Source organism: Chenopodium quinoa, unplaced genomic scaffold (genome assembly GCF_001683475.1).
Source record: "Chenopodium quinoa cultivar QQ74 unplaced genomic scaffold, ASM168347v1, whole genome shotgun sequence".
In the NCBI taxonomy this organism is placed as follows: domain Eukaryota; kingdom Viridiplantae; phylum Streptophyta; class Magnoliopsida; order Caryophyllales; family Amaranthaceae; genus Chenopodium; species Chenopodium quinoa.
The window spans coordinates 4,712,315-4,731,076 of NW_018745448.1; the positions used below are offsets into that span (position 1 = coordinate 4,712,315).

At 31.4% G+C, this 18,762-nt stretch overlaps 1 protein-coding gene across 1 annotated transcript; it reads right to left on the reverse strand.

Moving 5' to 3' along the window:
* Positions 1 to 6,181: 6,181 nt before the first annotated feature.
* On the reverse strand, positions 6,182 to 11,800 carry LOC110713802 (protein TWIN SISTER of FT-like). The gene is made up of 4 exons (XM_021892243.1): positions 11,515 to 11,800; positions 11,336 to 11,397; positions 11,028 to 11,068; positions 6,182 to 7,266 (listed from the first exon to the last, which is right to left on the reverse strand). The coding sequence occupies exons 1-4, from the start codon at positions 11,725 to 11,727 to the stop codon at positions 7,043 to 7,045; spliced, it is 540 nt and encodes a 179-aa protein (XP_021747935.1). The 5' UTR covers positions 11,728 to 11,800; the 3' UTR covers positions 6,182 to 7,042.
* Positions 11,801 to 18,762: the final 6,962 nt, after the last annotated feature.

The window sequence follows — 18,762 nt, forward strand, 5'->3', positions numbered from 1 at the left end:
AATATCAATTATCCAGTCATCTTCTATTTCTACAATGTAATCAATAAGTACTTCTTTAGGAAGAGTTCTAAGATGATTACGATCAGCACGTACCTCTTTGGCCAGTTCATCATTGTAGGCCTTTTCATCACGTTTGGCCATTAGATATAAATTGGGTGTTTCTTCTTCAGGTTGTTCCTCCTCATCATCACTCTCAGAATCTCCCCAAGCAGCAATCATAGCCTTCCTAATGTCTGTTTTGTTGTAAGGAGTCTTGTTTCTCTTGTTATGTTCCTTGGCCTTCCTTTTACCTTTATCAGTTTCCCACAAGGGGCATTCACGAATGAAGTGATCTAGGGATCCACATTTGTGACATCCGGAACCAACTTTTTAGTTAGATGACTTTTTGGTGAAGTTCCTTGTTCTATTGTTTTGATTAAACATTCTTTTGAACCTTCTCACCAACATGGCTGCTTCTTTTTCATCTACCTCAGATTATTCTTGATCACTAGCTTTGAGAGCTAAGTCGTTTCCTTTGTTCCCTTCACTATTTCTTGTTCCCAAGTGCAATTCATGAGTCATGAGGGAACCAGCAAGTTGCTCAATGTTGAATTTCGTGAAGTCCTTAGTTTCTTGTAAGGCAGTCACTTTGGCTCTGCATCTTTCATCTTGAGGGAGGATCCTTAGAAATTTCCTGACCTGCTCATCAATAGGTATTTGCTTTACAATAGAAACAAGCTCATTAATTATGTTAGTGAACCTTGTTAACATTTCCTGGATAGTTTCTTTAGATTGCATTTCAAAACATTCATATTTAGACATAGGCAGATCAATTTTAGAGCGTTTCACTTCATTAGTTCCTTCATGTGTTACTTGTAGTAAATCCCAAATTTCTTTAGCATTTTTACAGCCCATAACACGATTGTGTTCATGGGGACCAAGACCACAGTGAAGTAATTTAACAGCAAGTGCATTAATTTCCATTTTTTTCAAAATCTTCCTTATCAAACTTAGACATGGGTTTAGGTACTACCTCATTTTCACCAACTGTTTTGGTGATTTTGAAATCACCAACTTCAATAACTCTCCAAACTTGGTAGTTGTCAGCTTTGATAAAAATTTTCATCCTGTTCTTCCAATAGGTGTAAAACTTCCCATTGAACATAGGAGGACGCTGCATAGAGTAACCTTATTCTAGTTTCTCGTGATTGTTCATGTTGCTTCCAGGAACTTAACTCGTCATGGTTTCCTGATTTCTTCGAGGAACAGGCTCTGATACCAATTGTTGACTCGAATGAACAATACAAGAGGGGGGTGAATTGTATTGTAGAGGAACTAGGGTAATTTTCGCGGAATTTATAAAGGAACTCAAATAAAAACTAAATGTGCAAAGAGAGATTTTACGTGGAACACTTCTTGGCCCTAATCAAGAAGAAAAACCACGACCACAAGGGATTTTAAACTCAATATTTAATAATAATAGGGCAAACAACCTATTACAAATTAAGACTCTAAACTCAAGTTTCTCTATAAACTTAAGCTCCCTTCAACTGATCCCTCAATCAGTCGAACTCTCAAACTCTCTCTCTTTCTCCTTGCGTCACTCAAAGAAATAAAACACTCTTAGAGTTTCCCCAAACTCTAACCCAATACAACTCAAAGATTAAACTTAAAATTTCTAAGTACAAAGACACTCAAGGACTTAAGTGGATTATGACTCTTTTTCAAAAGCTAAAAGACTGTAATGCTCAAGTGTGTTTTTCCAACTAAAAACCAAGGCTATTTATAAAATAGTTTGGCAGTTAAATCGTAGTTGCCTTAATCACAACTTCCTTAAACTAAGGAAGTGCAATTCGTGGATGCTTGGGCAGCAAGCTGAGCACATGACGAGGAAGTGGTTTACTGCTTCCTATTTTCTCTCAACTTCCTTGACCAAGTAAAACAGCCGTTTATAAAGAATATTTTCCAAATTAGATTTTCCAAAATAATATGATATAATTAAAAAAAGAAAATCTTTTTAACTAACAAGATATTTTAACTAAAAAGATATTTTTCGAAATAAAATTAAAACAAGTTAAAATATGGAAAATAAAATCTTTATCAAATTAAAATTAAATCCACTTAAATCCTATCAATTATAATGTACTTAACATAAATACAAGTTGCCTAAAGTAAAGATAAAATACATTAGACTCCTTGATACTCTGAGAAGCTTCGACTCTGAAGCTGCAGTTCCTCATTAAAGGAACTTTCCTTTGAAGCTTAAACTCTTGAGCTTCAGTTCCCTTCAAGGAACACGACTTGATTGATTTCTTTACTCTTCCATAGCTAGCTCTGATCTTGTTCCATGCTCCCTTCTCACTCAAGAATTTCCTAGCACAAACCTGTCATAAATCAAAGCTAAAACCGAAAGTTAAACTTGTTATAGGTTCGCTTAGGTTCCTTGAGTCATCATCAAAACATGTAAGGTCAACATTGGTTGACATAGTTTTGCATGTGATTAATTAGATTAGGAGTGATTAACCTATAAGATTAATCTAGATTGCATTGCAATTCTTAATGACATGAACCATCAATTTGAGAATTGCTTTAATTGATTGAGTTTGATTGTGATTTTCCTTGATTAGCCATTCATAGTGACCCCTAGCTTGGCATATAGGAGATAGCTTTTGGATTCTTTTGATTGCTACTATTGTTTGTCCTTTGCAATGCTTGAATCAATTGAATGAACTATCAATTAGCATGATTATTAAACTTGCATGTGGAACCTATATCCCTACTGTTTAGCTTCTTGAATTACTTGATCAATCTAGCTTTGTTACCATAGTACCAACCATTTTCTCAGTACAATCTTCAAAGTAGCTTGACTTAGGCTATAGTTAGTACCGACTCACTCCTTTGGGTTCGACCCTTGACTTTCCTTATACTCGTATTAGGTTTGTTTAGGTTGTATAAATTGTGTTTGATCTAGGGATAGACAATTGACGATGCATTTATTCCTTTATCAACTTGTATTTTTCTCTGATGCCACAACCCATTTTTGTGCCTTGAGACTCATCAGAATGCTGATTAAAAGCAACTTGAAGCTCGGCATTTGCATGTAGCCTGTAGCTAGGTTGTGAGCTCCGCACCTCCTTGTGGCCAGCAGGAATTTTCTACGAGGTGCCTGCGTAGGCCACTGACTGTTGTTCCCCAACAGGTTCTTCGGTTTGCACTACAAGAAAATAGGCCATTTTCGACGCAAAAATTTTGTTGGAAACACCCTATTTTCCGATTGAATCGGTTTTTGGAAAACTATTTGTAGGAAAAATGACCTTTTTCGACGAAATTTCCGAGAGAATTCAGTCGTCGAAAGATAATTTAAGCACAAAAAAAGTCCGTCGGGAAATTTTCGACGGACACAATTCGGCCGGAAATTTTTGACGAAAATTTCGTCAGAAAAATAATGGAAAAAAATGCCTCTCACCACCCCACACAACTACTAGCCGTCACCTCACCACCACCAGCTCGCACCCCAGCCCGCTGCAACCCAAACCACCAGCCTCTATCCCAGCCCTACCATCCCCACACCAGCCTTACCAGCCCCCCCAAACACATACCACCACCCACGACCTACCACTAAAATCACCACTAGCTAGAACCCCACCACAACCACCTTAAAACAAACCACACACAAATCAAGTCCCCACCAACCACACTAACCCAAACCACACCACCACTCACCCTAACCGAACTACCCTACCACCCACCTAATCGAACCAGATCCACCCCCTAACCCTAAACAACTCGATTGACCAATCCAAATCTACCACCCAAATCTACAACTCTAACCCTAACAAATTCGGCTGAACCTCCCTTCTTTAGCAAACCATCCCACCACCCACCTAAAGCCACCGCCACCGCTTTGATAATTTTGAATTTCAAAGTTCGAAGATATTGAATTAGTGTAATTCAATTAAATAAAATAAAATGTGAGAGTGAGGGATAACTCAAGTGGTTAGAGTTCCCTCCCAGTTGCAGATGATCATGGGATCGATTCTCACCCCCTACCCTTATTGCTCCCTTAAAAACATAAATAAATAAATAAATAAATAAATAAAATTATAGTAGGTAGTAGGTACCATGAGGCCGTGGACAAAACCTTTAATAACATTTTGAACAATATAATCGACATAGCTGCAAGCTCAAGAGTACCCAAATGTTCAAATTATGACGATGTTCAATTTGCAGCTAATTTCCACAAATTCTCCGATTCTTCCCATACTCAAGACTACCGTTTAATTAATGAGTCCTGGACACATGGAGTAAATGCTTATCACTATGGATCATGGAACTAATGTGCATAACCTGCATACTAATTTCATTTTATTTGGTTAGTTAGTTACGGAGTATATTCATATGAACCATACCTGGCTACCTTGTTATATAAACATGTGAATTTAGTTCGATGCAATCCGGTTCATGTAAAAGAAAGCCCTATTTTATGTGTATTGTTGTGGGTAGAAAAAGAACACAAGTGTCAAATGTATGTAATACTACTAGCATTTTGATATATTTCCATTTGATGTTTGCGTATTATTGGATTATTTTACCACACTAAGAAAAATTATAGTCATGCGCGACTTAATTGACTTTGTTTCAATATATATTTCTTAAAATTTTAATTTTTTTTTTTTGGAAAAAAAGAAGTTTCTTATTATTAGTAAGTATTAATAATTAATGAAAAATTATCAATGGTACACCCAAGGTTCGGGCTTTTATCAATGGTACACCAACTTAGTTTTTTTTTATCAGCGGTACACCCAAGGTTAACTACACTCATCAACAGTAACTATAACGTTAATCAAACGTTAATTAAAGGTTAATTTTAGGTTAATCCACTTAAAATGAAATGACTAATTTGCCCCCATACTCCAAATACATTAAATCTCTCCTTTCAAACCTCAACTACCTATATTAAAAACTCCTAAGTCAAAAGATCGTTCATCTTCTCCTTCCTTCTCACTCTCTTCCCTTTTCCTGCTGCTATGAGGTTCCATAATCGACGGGCGAATTGAACAAAATTCTAGCAAATTCTGCACTTCATTGTTGATCGCTTAAGGTAAGTTTTCATCTGAGTCTTTGATTTTCTGACTTTCGCTTATTTTCGGTACTATATGAACTTTTTATTTAAATAGTTGAATTTTGGTTTCCATGTACAATTGTTAGCGAATTATGGTTTAAATTATGCACAATGTGCCTATGATTATTATTTATTGCTTTATTGTTGTATTTTTTGCACAAATAATTCAAATTGGGTGTGTTTGAGTAGATATATGTATGTTTGTGTGTGAAAAGGGAAAATCAAAAAGGAGGGAAACTATATATAGAGGAAGAGGGGGTGGGTAGGGTAGAGTACATAAAGGAGGGAAAATGAAGAGGGGAAAAAAAGGGAGGGAATATTTTAAGTTAAAAAAATCGAATTAAACCCCAACTTAACCTTTATATAAAGTTTGTTTAACGTTAAGTGTATAGTTGATAATCGTGTGAAACCTTGGGTGTACCGCTGATAAACAAAAATTAAGTTGGTGTACCATTGATAAAAGCCCGAACCTTGGGTGTACCATTGATAATTTCCCATAATTAATTAAAAGAGAGTTGTTGAAGAATAGACCTCCCAAATATTACCATTTGTAAGTAAGTATCCCAAATTGGTTGAAGAAGAGAGAGCTAATCACCTTAATAAGGCTAATGGGCTAATCCTTCTATTTCCATATGATTTTGGAATGGGGTCTCCTTTGGACTTGTAAAGTGGAATCTCTCTTGGTTTGCGGGTGTGGTCCAAGTGGAAACATCACTAAATAGCTTAAATTGGCAAACTAAAAGAGAAACTCCACTTCACAAGTCAAAATAAGGTTTATCATGCATAGAAGCAATAGCCTCTTAACCTCATAAAGTGATTAACTCTCTCTTTTTTAACCAATGAGGAACACTTACATGTGGTAATTCTTGAGAGGTCTATTCTTGGATGTTTTTACCAAAATGGCTAATTTGACAAAAGTATTTACTAAAACGGCTAATTATAAAATTTAATTCCCAAACTATCTAAATTTTTTATTTGAAAGGATATTATTTATTTTTTATATTGAATCCGTTCAGTTCACTTTATGTTTTTTTTATTTTATTTAAAAAGAAATATTTTTTTTTCTTAATTTTTGTTTTATTTAAATTCTAATGGCATAGTTTAAAATGTCCCATTAATTTGAACAATAAAAATCAACATAATATATATGCAGCAATTCTCAATTTTTTTTCAAAAAGTTACACAAAATAAACAACTACTCAAAAAAATTATCCAAACTTCCAATCAACAAAAGAAAAAAAATACAACTATTTTTTTAACACATAAAGATAGAAATGAATATATGTATGTTTAATTTATCATACACATCAAACAAAAAAAAAAAAAAAATCATACTAACTGACATTAACAAAGAGTATATAATTAATAGACATGAAAAAGATGAACAATACCTTAAAACCTCTTATCGTCCTATAAATTTGTGGTAATCTCTTATTTCCTTTGAACCGGTTTGTTTGGTTCACCTCTTTTTTTTTTTAGGGTTCTGCAAGTATGCAACTGTTTATGTTCAAAGCAGTTTTGTATATTGCTTAAATTTTCCAACTTAAAAAAATCTTTAAGTAAATAAAAATAAAACCAAAAAAACAAAGTTAAAAAAAAAAAAAAAGTGAACAAAACAAACCGGTTCAAAGGAAATAAGAAATAGATAAATTCTTTTCAAGTTAATACTTTTGGGAATTAAAATTTATAATTAACCGTTTTGGTAAATACTTTTGTCAAACTAGCTGTTTTGGTAAAACATCCTCTATTCTTCAACATTCGCTCACGCTTGTAACAAAAACGAAAAGCAATAATTATTCATACATATAGCTAGTTCGCTACATTAAGGACCAAAGTATGGTCTTTTAAAAGAGCTAATTTCAAGTATTCCCAACTACGTAGAATGGATGCATATTGTATGCTACCTGTTCTTTCGTTTACTTAGAGTAGAAAGTAAACGATTCAACGTCTTCTACCTCTATAATTCCTCTCTCTTTGACATGTGAAATACATGGCCGAGACCGGCATACCAAGATTGTAACGTTGAGCAAATTCTCTGGAGAAGAAGTTTTGACGCCACCCAGGATGACTGATTGTTTTTGTTTCATAATGACGAAATACCACAAATACAAATCTATGTATTCCCAATGAAGGTCTTGGGCTTTCATAAGAAACAATTTCTTCCCCTACATGGATATAATTTACAATTAACAAAATGCATATTTATAATACTATGGGGAAGAGGAATTACAAGAATTTACTTATTTTTTTTATTTATTTTTGGCTTGTGTTTAGAGACAGAGACAAAGTCATGTGATAAGAATCAATCCCAACATCTCTTGAAATTAAAAGGGAAACTCTAACAACTTGAGCGACCCCTCATTCTCAGTTACAAGAATTTGTATCGTTAATATGTGCGAATCCATATGATCAATGTAACTATTTTACACACTAATCTATTCCCTTTGTTTTATAGAATGGTATTGATTAGGACTTTAAACAAGGCTAATAAAAACTTGATTCTTAATACCTATATGAATGTTGTTTTTTCTTTTATTTATTCGTATTTCATCTATTGGATTTTTTTTTTTTTATATAACTCCGTACGTAGTCTGTTTAAGGTAGCTAGGTCACCCTAATATAAAATTATGGGGGTTATAAAAGGTCGGGATTACTCAGCTCGAACAATCCCATGACCTAGTTGATTGATTCATTGGAGATCATACCTTAATACATACGGAAACACAAAACAAGGCTAGAAAACGCAAAGACACATCAAATTTGGTGAGTAATTCTTAAGGTAAATAGTACATAAAAAAACCAAATCAAAGGCAATGCAATTTAAGTGAGAATTCTGTAGGATGTGTATTCTCCTCACAATTGTTTGATAAATTCCTTAGACCTTATTGTTTTTAATAACTTATTGCAAAAAAAGTAAGTTAAAAATTTGAAGTTTTCTTAAATTTCAAATAATTTTTAGATTTATAAGTTTATACTTACAAATTTTAAAAAATTACTTCATATAACATAAAGTCTAATGAAAATAAGCCGAATAACACCTTAATTCACCTCGTCCCTATAGGATGTGAATGATTGAGGGTCCATTATGCATAAACACTCTAAAATAGTTCAAACTAAGAAATTATGGTTGATTTGACAAAGAAATAAAAAATAAAAATTTTATTTCCTCTGTCTCTTTCTTTATTATATATCAAATGAATATTTTAAATTTTATAAATTGAACTATATATTGTTGCTTATTAGTAAGGAACCTACATAAACACATATATAAAAACTATTTAGAAAATATGGAGGATTTGTAAACTTCAAACTTCCATGGTACGTTACCCTTAGACATTAAATATAAATAATTGAGGATTATAATTATACATAAGTATGTGCGCTGCAAGATTTTTTTATTTTTTTTTTTTTGAAAATTAATTGAATCTCTAAAAAAATAATAATTTTTTTAGGTAATTAATGATGCGATTTGATTTGTTGTTATTATATAGTTATTAGTGCCACGTTAATTGAATTTTAAAAACATTTTTTATTTTTCTGAAAATTTTCATCTTTTTAGAGTGCGTGGCAGTTCAATTTGAGCTCTCAAATCACATTTGTGAATTTTCCTCACGTGGTGATTGTATTTATAGTCTAAAACAAAAAATAACTCCTCTTTCATTGGTCAAATAATAATTAATATTTTTTGCTATTAAAAAAGATATAATTTTATTTTTTATTAGTTGATATTACTCCGTATCAAATGACTCTTTTTTCATTGCTAGAATAATAACTCTAAAATTAAAATTAAATAAAATGTAAAAAATATTTTTCATTAATCGAATATTTAGATAAAATCCTAAATATCAAATGATAATATTTTGTTTTTTTGAAGAAATCTAAATATTAAATCACTATTCGCTGTTTATTTTACCTAAGTGACGATTGATTTATTTTGTAATTCAAAAAAAAATTATGAATTTCTTTTTTCATTGGTTGAAATAAGATATTTTTTTATGTGGCACTCTAAATTATGCTTCTAAAAAATTCCTATTTTATTATATTATTATTACTAAATGAAAGCTCGTGTGATGCACGATTTAAATTTTCTTTCAAACATAAATCTTAAGAAAAACTATTTTTCTTAGATAGATATATTCTAAGTTTTTTTTAGTTATTTGATTAATTTTTGTAATAATTATTTGATTGATCTTACTATTTGATAATTTCATATAAAAAAATAATAATTTTTTTTTGAGGGGAAAAAAATATAATAATTTAATTGAACTGCTATTGCTTATTCCAATATTCAATTTTTTTTTGAGGGAAATATTCAATTTTATTTCATATAATTTAAAATACGAATTTAATTATTTTTTTTTGTATTTTATTTGTTGTTTTTAGTTATATGAAAATTGAATTTATTAATTATGAATAAATTAGGATAATTTTTTTAACAATTTTAATCCTCAATCATTATGCAATGATTTTACATACTTGAAATTAAACTCTCAAATCCATATGTCTATTTGTATAGTTTTTGTGATCTTTTAATATCTATCAATTTTGTTTTTTCAATTAAAATTCTTTGATATAAATTTCACATAAATGTTGAAAGAAGCAAAGCTTTTTCTTGCATTATAAGTTTTATAATTTAAATCCTAATATTAAAATCTTATATATATATATATATATATATATATATATATATATATATTAGATTTTAAATATTAGATTTTAATATATATTAGGGGAGTTATTTCCCGAGTTTTTAGAGCGCCGCCTAGGATTTTATTTTTTAAAAAAATTATTAAAGCGCCAGTTAGGATTATTATTTATAAAACGCTACAATCAGATTATGCCACGTAAAATTAGTTTTTTTTTTAAAGTGATACGTACGATTATAATAAAAGAGAGCCACATAGGATTAATAATTTTAAAACACTACAATATAATTATGCCATGTAAGATTTAGAGCGTCACATAGGAAAATATCATATTTTAGCTAATGAAAATAAAAATTATAATTTATTTTAGATAAAATATCTTATATTATTAAAAAAAATAAAATCAATGTGTTTTTTTTTTTTTTTTTTTTTTTTTTTTTTTTTTTTTGTGGTTGGTCATATCGTGGTCGGATGAGACACACCCAAACACTGACCAAATAACCCCTGATCGATTGAGTAACCTTTGATTAACCATGTTAATCTTGATCAAGTAATCCTTACCACATGGTGTGACCAGCTACATACAAAACTTTGTAAAATAAAATATTATCTATTTATATTACGAATTTAATCTAAATATGAGTAAAAAGTTAATAATTCATTTTATTTGAAAAATTCAAAAAAAATCGTGCATCGCACGAGTATAATTTATACAGTAGTTTTTGAAGTATTTTAAATCCTATTATCTAGAGATAATTTTTAGTTCTTTAAAAAAATATATAATATTTAGTTTTTTAAATAATTTAAATCCAAATAAATCATTGTTCATTGTTTTTACCTACGCGTAAAAGTTCTTAATTCTCATTCATCACTTTTGTTTAGGTGACGAATGAATTTTTATATTCTTAAATAAAGTAAAGTTCTAATTTTAATTCTTGGAAATAATACCTTTGTGTATGTGGTGGGTTGGCTCTAAAAAAATGCCTACTTTATTTACATAATACGGAGTAATATATTATTATTATTATTATTATTATTATTATTATTATTATTATTATTATTATTATTATTGTTTTTTTAACGGATTATTATTATTACTATTTACAAAATCTTTATTTTTTATTTTATTCAGGTGTCATACACAATCTTCTATTTCTCTATGTACAGGCCTTATAAAAAATTAATAAAAAAATAATATAAAAACTAAACTTAATTGCATTCAGTCAAATATGCCCTATATTGGGCTTCATCGTTTACTAATTTTTCAATTTATCACTTACCATAACTGATGCTTCCAGTCGCCGGGATGTTAGTCACCAACCTGAATAATGATTAACCAAAAAGCAATTTTAATATTTGATCCCAACTTTCAATCATTAATTATTCCAATTTTACTTTATTTTTTACAGGATTAATTATGTCCAATTTTAATCTTATATTGTACATTATACATGAACAAACATATTTAACTAGCGGCCTTAGCTTGTGACCATAAGGCCGCACCACTATCGTAATTACTGTCCAGGATACTTTTAGGTGTATGATCGATACAACAATAATCAAACCAAAAGAATTCCTAATATCTTACCAATGCAAGTATTCTCTTTCGGTCGGATTTCCAGGACTTGGAGCATCGGGATCTACCATAACCTTCATATTTTTAAGATAAGAAAATTGCAAATATTATGGACTGCGCCACATAATAAAACGATCACATTTTGTAATTAACACTGGTAAAGAAAGAAATAATAATTCGAAGGTAATTACCAATGTATAGTAATAAGTTGCCGTAGGATCGTTACCCTGAATTTCAACTCTTGGTAGGTTGATAGTTTGAGAAGGTCTAAGCTCACAAGCATTGATAACTTCTCTACTTTCGTAAAAAACTCTAAGAGTTGCAAATTTAATAAAGGGATCTAAAACATCTCCAATTACTTCTCCTAGAACAAGTGAATCTGTTCCACTTCTAGGCATTGACATATACAAATAATGTTGATGGTGATGAAAAGGTAAAAGTAAAATACCACACTAAGTGTTTCATACACCTTTTGAGTTCACCTATGCTACTGACGTGTATAATTTGATGTTATTAAAATTATATGCCTTTTTATAGGGTTTTTGTAGGTATCAAATTTATTCTCCGTGGTCCTGAATTAATAGGACTTAAATGATTGTATTAGAGAAAAATTGTACAATTATTGTTATTCTTATTACTTTGCTTCAGTAGCTTGGTGACAAGAGGACATAAATTATTTGAGGACACAAATGTTCTAGATTAGGAACTAAGGTATGACTTTTTTAGGATACAAATGTTCCTCTAATAACAATAGGATATTTATTGTTCTCCAATAACATTAATCTCTAATAAATGTCCTATTTTTTTTTTCTAATAAAATATAAAAACTTTGATATCCTAAAAAATTCTCTGTTCTCTATCTTAAATCCTAGTCACACCATAGTAAAACTAAACTTCAAGGATGTTGTCATCAATTTTATTGATGATAAGTCCCAAATTAAAATGTTCTTCGATTTAATATTTTTAGCCAATATTGATCCCTAATGATATACTCTCTCCGTCTCCGAAAGAACGGCCTTTTTGGGTTGATTTCGCGGTTATTAATAAAGTTAAATAAAAAGAAGTAAAGGTATATTAGAAAGATAAATTTATATGGGGTTTATAAAAAAGTAGAGAGTGATAGTATTAAAAGTATATGGAAAAATAAAATTTAATATGGGGAAGCTAATTTCGCACAAATATTGTTGTAAATTGATGGGTATTTTAATGCTAATTGGTCATTCTTTATGGGACTAAAATTAGGTTAAATGAGTCGTTCTTTCGGGGACGGAGGGAGTAGTATTATAGTTAGTTTCTCTATGTAGGGTTTAGTCGGTTCCCTAATTGTGAGATTTTTAGTATTATTGTTTGTTTTTTTTGTGTGCAGAGATACAAATTTGAAACATTAGTCTTGCAAAATTGTGAAATTGTGGAATTATTGATTTAGGGATGGAGATTTAGAAGATTAGTTCGTCATGCAAATTAGTCGATCCTGATGACCAATCAAGTTTTATCACTTTTGCAACTATACATCAATGGAGCTTCATCAACAACAATGCAATAACATCTAATATTATTCAGGGGTAGTTCAGAAGTGATGCTATTATTGAGACTTTATATCTCTTAAGAGATGATTGTAAGTGTCAAATATCTATTATTGTTTAATGAAATCACCTTTCCCTATTCCAATAAAAAAAATAAAAAAAGTTACTACAATTACAATAATAAAGGAAAAGTATAGTGGATTGGAAATGGAAACCATGTATTTGACTACTTTTTTTTTCTTTCTAAAATGAGAGACTAAGGCCCCGTTCTTTAGAGCTGCTCAGCTCTGCTCTGCTTCAATCTACATACTCTGCTCTACCCTACTCCGCTTAAAAATAATACTTAATATTAAGTTATTATAATAATAATTAATATTTAATAATAATAACAAATAATTAATATTAAATAATAATAATTAATATTTAATAATAATAATAATTAATATTTAATAATAAAAATATTATTAAAAATTAATATTTAATAATAATATTATTAAAAATTAATATTTAATATTTAATAATTAATAATTAATAATTAATATTTAATAATATTTAATATTAATAATTATAATTATCATATTAATAATAATAATAATTAATATTTAATTATAATAATAATAGTAATTATAATAATGATAATAAAATTAATTATAATACTTATAATTATTAATATTAATTATAATAATGATAATAATAATTGATTTTTTTAATAAAAATTAATATTTAAAGATAATAACTAATATTTAAAGATAATACTAATTATTAATTTTGAATGATAATAATAATATTTATTAATTTTTAATAATAATAAAAATAATAATTAAATTATATTTAATAATAATAATAATTATTTTTATGATTATTAATATAATAATTATAATAATTAATATTTTATAATAAAATTTAATGATTATAATAATAATGCGATAATATTAATAATAGTAATAGTAGTAGTAGTAGTAGTAGTAGTAATAATAATAATAATAATAATAATAATAATAATAATAATAATAATAATTAATGTTTATATTAGTAGTAGTAGTAGTAGTAGTAGTAGTATTAGTAGTAGTAGTAGTCTTTCTAGTTGGAAGATGTCCTATGGAATTAAAAGAGTATATTGCTAGTGCTCCTCTTACACCACTTCCAGTGGTGGTATTCGTCTTATTGTTGTGGGTACGATTTGGCGGCGTCTAGTTTTGAAGGTGGGTGTTGTTATGGTTGGTCAGTTTTTAGTGAGTTACTTTGATGGTCTTCAATTAGGTGTTAGGGTTTCTTCAGGTGGTGAGGCAATTCTTCATGTAGTGTATCGGTTGATTGAAGACCATGGTTCTGATGTTGGTCTTTTCTATGTTGTTGGTGGATTTTCAAAATGCCTTCAATCTAGTTGATCGTTCGGTTACGTTAGTGAAGTATGTAGCCGTTGTTCCGGAATTTCGAGATGGGTTGAATTCTGCTATTCTAATCCAGCTAGATTATATTATGGGGACCAAACCTTATGGTCATCTCAAGGGGTGCATCAAGGTGATCCCCTTGGTCCTTTGCTTTTTGCTTTGGTTTTACAACCCCTAGTGTGTAAAATCAGAGAGACTTTTGATGTATGTCTTCAGGCTTGGTATTTGGATGACGGGACTATTATTGGTGACATGTTGGTGGTGGGGAAGGTTCTGCAGTTGATTATGAAGGAAGGGCCTCGTTTTGGGTTACATCTTAACGTGGAAAAAACTAAATTTTTCTGGCCTACAGAAGACCCTCGAAGCAGGCTTGTGGGTGTTTTTCCACCGAACAATGCTTGCCCTTTGCGTGGTGTTAAGTTGCGTGGTGTTAAGTTTCTTGGTGGTCCCACTAGTTTCGATTCTGGTTTTAGTGGTGAGCTTGTGATGTAGAGGGTGACCAAGACCATTGCCCTTATGGATCAGGTTGCTATGCCGGATGATCCTCAATGTGAGTTGTTGTTACTTAGGGCATGTACCGGAGTTTCTAAACTCTACATTGCATTGCGTACTTGTCCTCCTAATACTTTTAAGGCGGCTCAGTGCACTTTCGATGGGGCTCTTAGATCTTCTTTCGAGCGTATTGTTACTGCTTCGGGGCCTGGGTTTGGCGATTGGCAATGGCGGCTTTCCACCTTGCCATTTGCGTTTGGAGGGCTAGGTGTTTATTCCGCAGGTGATGTTCGCCATTATGCTTTTCTTACTTCTCGGTTACAATCTGTTGGGTTGCAGACACAACTTCTATGACATGTTGGCATTGTTGGTTTTGGATGTGCTTTGAGGATGCGTTAAGTCTGTTTAATGGAATGGCGAAGTCTGACATTTTGAGTAATCCTAGTGAGGTCGCTGCCCCTAAACTCATGAAGAAATTGGCAGATGTATATTTCATAAAGGTTACTGTAGACACCTAAAAATGTCTCCCCAAAACCAAACCCGATGATGAACAACCTTTCACCGCCATTAATGGTCGGGTTGAGTATTTAATCTTGGACTGCTTAAATCCATATTTCCATTTCATAACCCAACCCAACTTCTAGCCCATTTCCCCAAACCATAACTTATTTTCCTCTTTTCGTGCCTTTAAACCAAAAAAAATTCATTTCGTGTCTTTTAAAATCATTCATTTCATGTCCTTTTTATAAAAACGTTTAATCCAGTTTATTTTTTCCATAATCTGGGTCCAATGATTGAATATTTGGATGGGGCTTTAAAAGAGCTTTGCAACGATATATTTTAAGCCTAACTCCGAGTTATAACGAATAAGTTATGGTCAAAATACTAAACTAAGCTCAAACCAAACCTAAGCCCATCTTACCTATGACCCAATGATCATGTGGAGGGTCCAAATGATTTAATCCAATTCCTAAACCAATTAGTATTAATTATAAACTTTTATAAGTTTCTAAAAGATCCTAATTATCCTTTTTGAAAAGATAAGATTAAAGAGTTTGAAATTGAATAAAACTCCTATTTTTAAAAGTCCTAATTTTATTCGAATTGAAAGACATTCAAATATAGACAGATATTATTTTTGTGCCTCATAGTTTTTATCCAAATTTTAAATGGTTGGATAGCCCTTGAAATTATCTTTCCAATGATATATTATAATATAAATTCCGAGATATAACGGAAAAGATATGAATAAAATGTCAAACTCTACCCAAAACTGACACCGTCTCACTATTTCGGCCATATCTTTTATTCTATAAATTATTTTAATCTGATTCTAATTGTGTTAGAAAGAAGACTTTCCAAAAATATCTTATTCATCTTATTCCGATTTTTGGATCAAAAGATATGAAAAAACAAAAACTGCAAAAACTGTAGTCTATCGAGTTTTATTCCGATTTAATTCGGATCTTATCTTAATTCTTCGAACCCTCTTTTTTCTTTATAAATAGAGGTCATATCACCCCTTTTTCAATCATCAACAAGCTTGATCACAAAATAATTCTCTTCTCCCTCTTTAGCCGAAATACTAGCCACCCTATTATCTCAAAATACTTGCCCTAAACACTCCAACGAGTTCATACTTAACCCGAGGTTCCGTCCTTAAACCAAGGCGTAAAAGGTAGAATTAACTGAGGGTTTGGAACAAATCAAATTTACCTTAATTTAATTTAATTTTCATTTGATTTATATATTTATTGAAGTTACTAACTGTAGGCGTCGCTCGAAGTGTGCCTACGTTAAAGCATGTGGTGAATATGCTTGGCACTCTTAGGAAGTGTGATTGATATAATACGATTAGGGACAAGGAAAGTAGGGAGCCGCCAACAAGTTTTAAGGAACTTGTAAACCGTTCACGGATCATAAAAGGCAACCACGATAAAGGGACAACGATTGACCCTTGAAGGTTACACCCCATTCATAATCCATGAGATTACCAACTCCATATGGTTCGGAACCACGAAAGGAGGATCTTGGATGATAGTACGAAGTGATTCATGGAGTGACATTCGCCCGTATTGGCCTCTACTCAATTCTTATAGCAAAAAAATTATTTATGCGATCTCAAAGGCATACAAACAGAGATTCAATTCTAAACTGTTATTAAGCTAAATTGGTTTAATATTAATGGAACATATAATTCTAATATATTGTGATCACTTGATTTAATAACAAGATTAAAAGGAACCTAAACCGGTTGTCCAAATTATCTTATTAGATGTAATTATCAATTACATATTCCCTTTAAACATGCAATATGGTGATCAATAAATATAATAGAATAAACATTAATATTGGAAGCAATTTAACAATAATTCCAACAACATAAAATCATTAGGAAAATAATAGAAATAAAAGGAACATAATTCTTACTTTAATTCTGTTTGCATGCAACTATAAAATAATAAACGAGTTAGTAACTTCAAGTAAATAATAATAAAACAATAATTAAAATAAATTAAATTAAATAGAGTTGATTTGGGGCCAAACCCTCAAACAATTCTACCTTTCACGCCTTGGCTTAAGGACAGAAAAACGAGTAAAGTATGGTCTCCTTGGAGTGCTTGAAGAAGGAATTTTGAAAGAAGAAGGGTAGGCTAGTGTTTAGGCTAGAGCATAGAAGAGAGAAAAAACAGAGAATTAATTGATGCCCTGTACATCAGAAATGAGGGGGTATTTATAGAAAAAATGTGCTGAGGGAACACACGGAACCCTAAAAAGATAAAAAAAAAAACCCTAAAAACTACACCGCGACACGGCAAAGTGTACCGTGACACGGGAATCCCCACCGTCAGACGGGGAACATTCGCGTGACACGGTGGACTGTTGTGTGACGCGGGATATATTTAGTGAAGGGGAAACAAAACACGTCAAGGGTTTACGCGGAAAGGACAAGGAAACCCCCATATCACAGCAGGTGCCCCGTGTCACGGGGAATCCTATCATCAGACGGGACAATTTCCCGTGACACGGTGGACTAATGCCGTGACGCGGGAGTCTTTAGTCTGTTTTTTCCGTCTAAATTCATTTTTAACCCTAATTTCGTTCAGCATTTTAAGTGCCGATTAATAATTTCGGGCCATTTCTGATTTATTATTATTTGGGCTAAAAAAAATTAGTAAATAAAATAAATAAAAGGTTTGGGCCAAAATAAATAATAAAAAAAAAGTTTGGGCTGAAACTAAAAAACTATGCTTTGACTAAACATCAAGACTGATCCATAGATTATTCAACAATTTAATTTAATTAAATACGATTTTTTAAGCACTCTCGGGATTAAATATTGAACCCGACCAATAGTGACGGTGAAAGGTTGTTCATCATCGGGTTTGGTTTTGGGGAGACATTTTTAGGTGTCTACAGAAGCCCCCACTTTGACTGACTTTGTAGAAACGTTAGTTTCGAAAATGAGAGTCAAAGTAGCCGATAGGGACGGAGAATGATTTAGGACGTTCTGCGATCCTAAATCACTCTGTATACGCCGATACCTGCAGAAAATGTTAATTCCATAGATAAAAAAGTAAAAGGATTGAATACGTATCTGGCACCAGTGTATCGGTGACAAATGAGTTTGGCAGCTTCCTATGCTTGAAGGAATCCACCGGATGACGTTTGTTGAAATGCTTTCCATGCTTGAGGAAAGCCGACAGATGAGTTTGGTAGCTTTCTAAGCCTGAAGAAACCTACCGGATGACACTTTCCATACTTGAGGAAAGCCGACTGATGAATTTGGTGTCATTCTATGCTTGAAGAATTCCATCGATAATGCCTTCCATGCTTGAGGAAAGCGACTTGGCGGTTTTCTATACTTGAAGAAAAATCCACTGATAAGGCTTTCCATGATTGAGGAAAGCCGACTTGGCGATTTTCTATACTTGAAGAAAAATCCACCGATAACGTTTTCCATGCTTGAGGAAAACCGACAACTGATGTAATCGCTGCAATTTGCAAGTGTATGATGGTTCGATTATCCCCG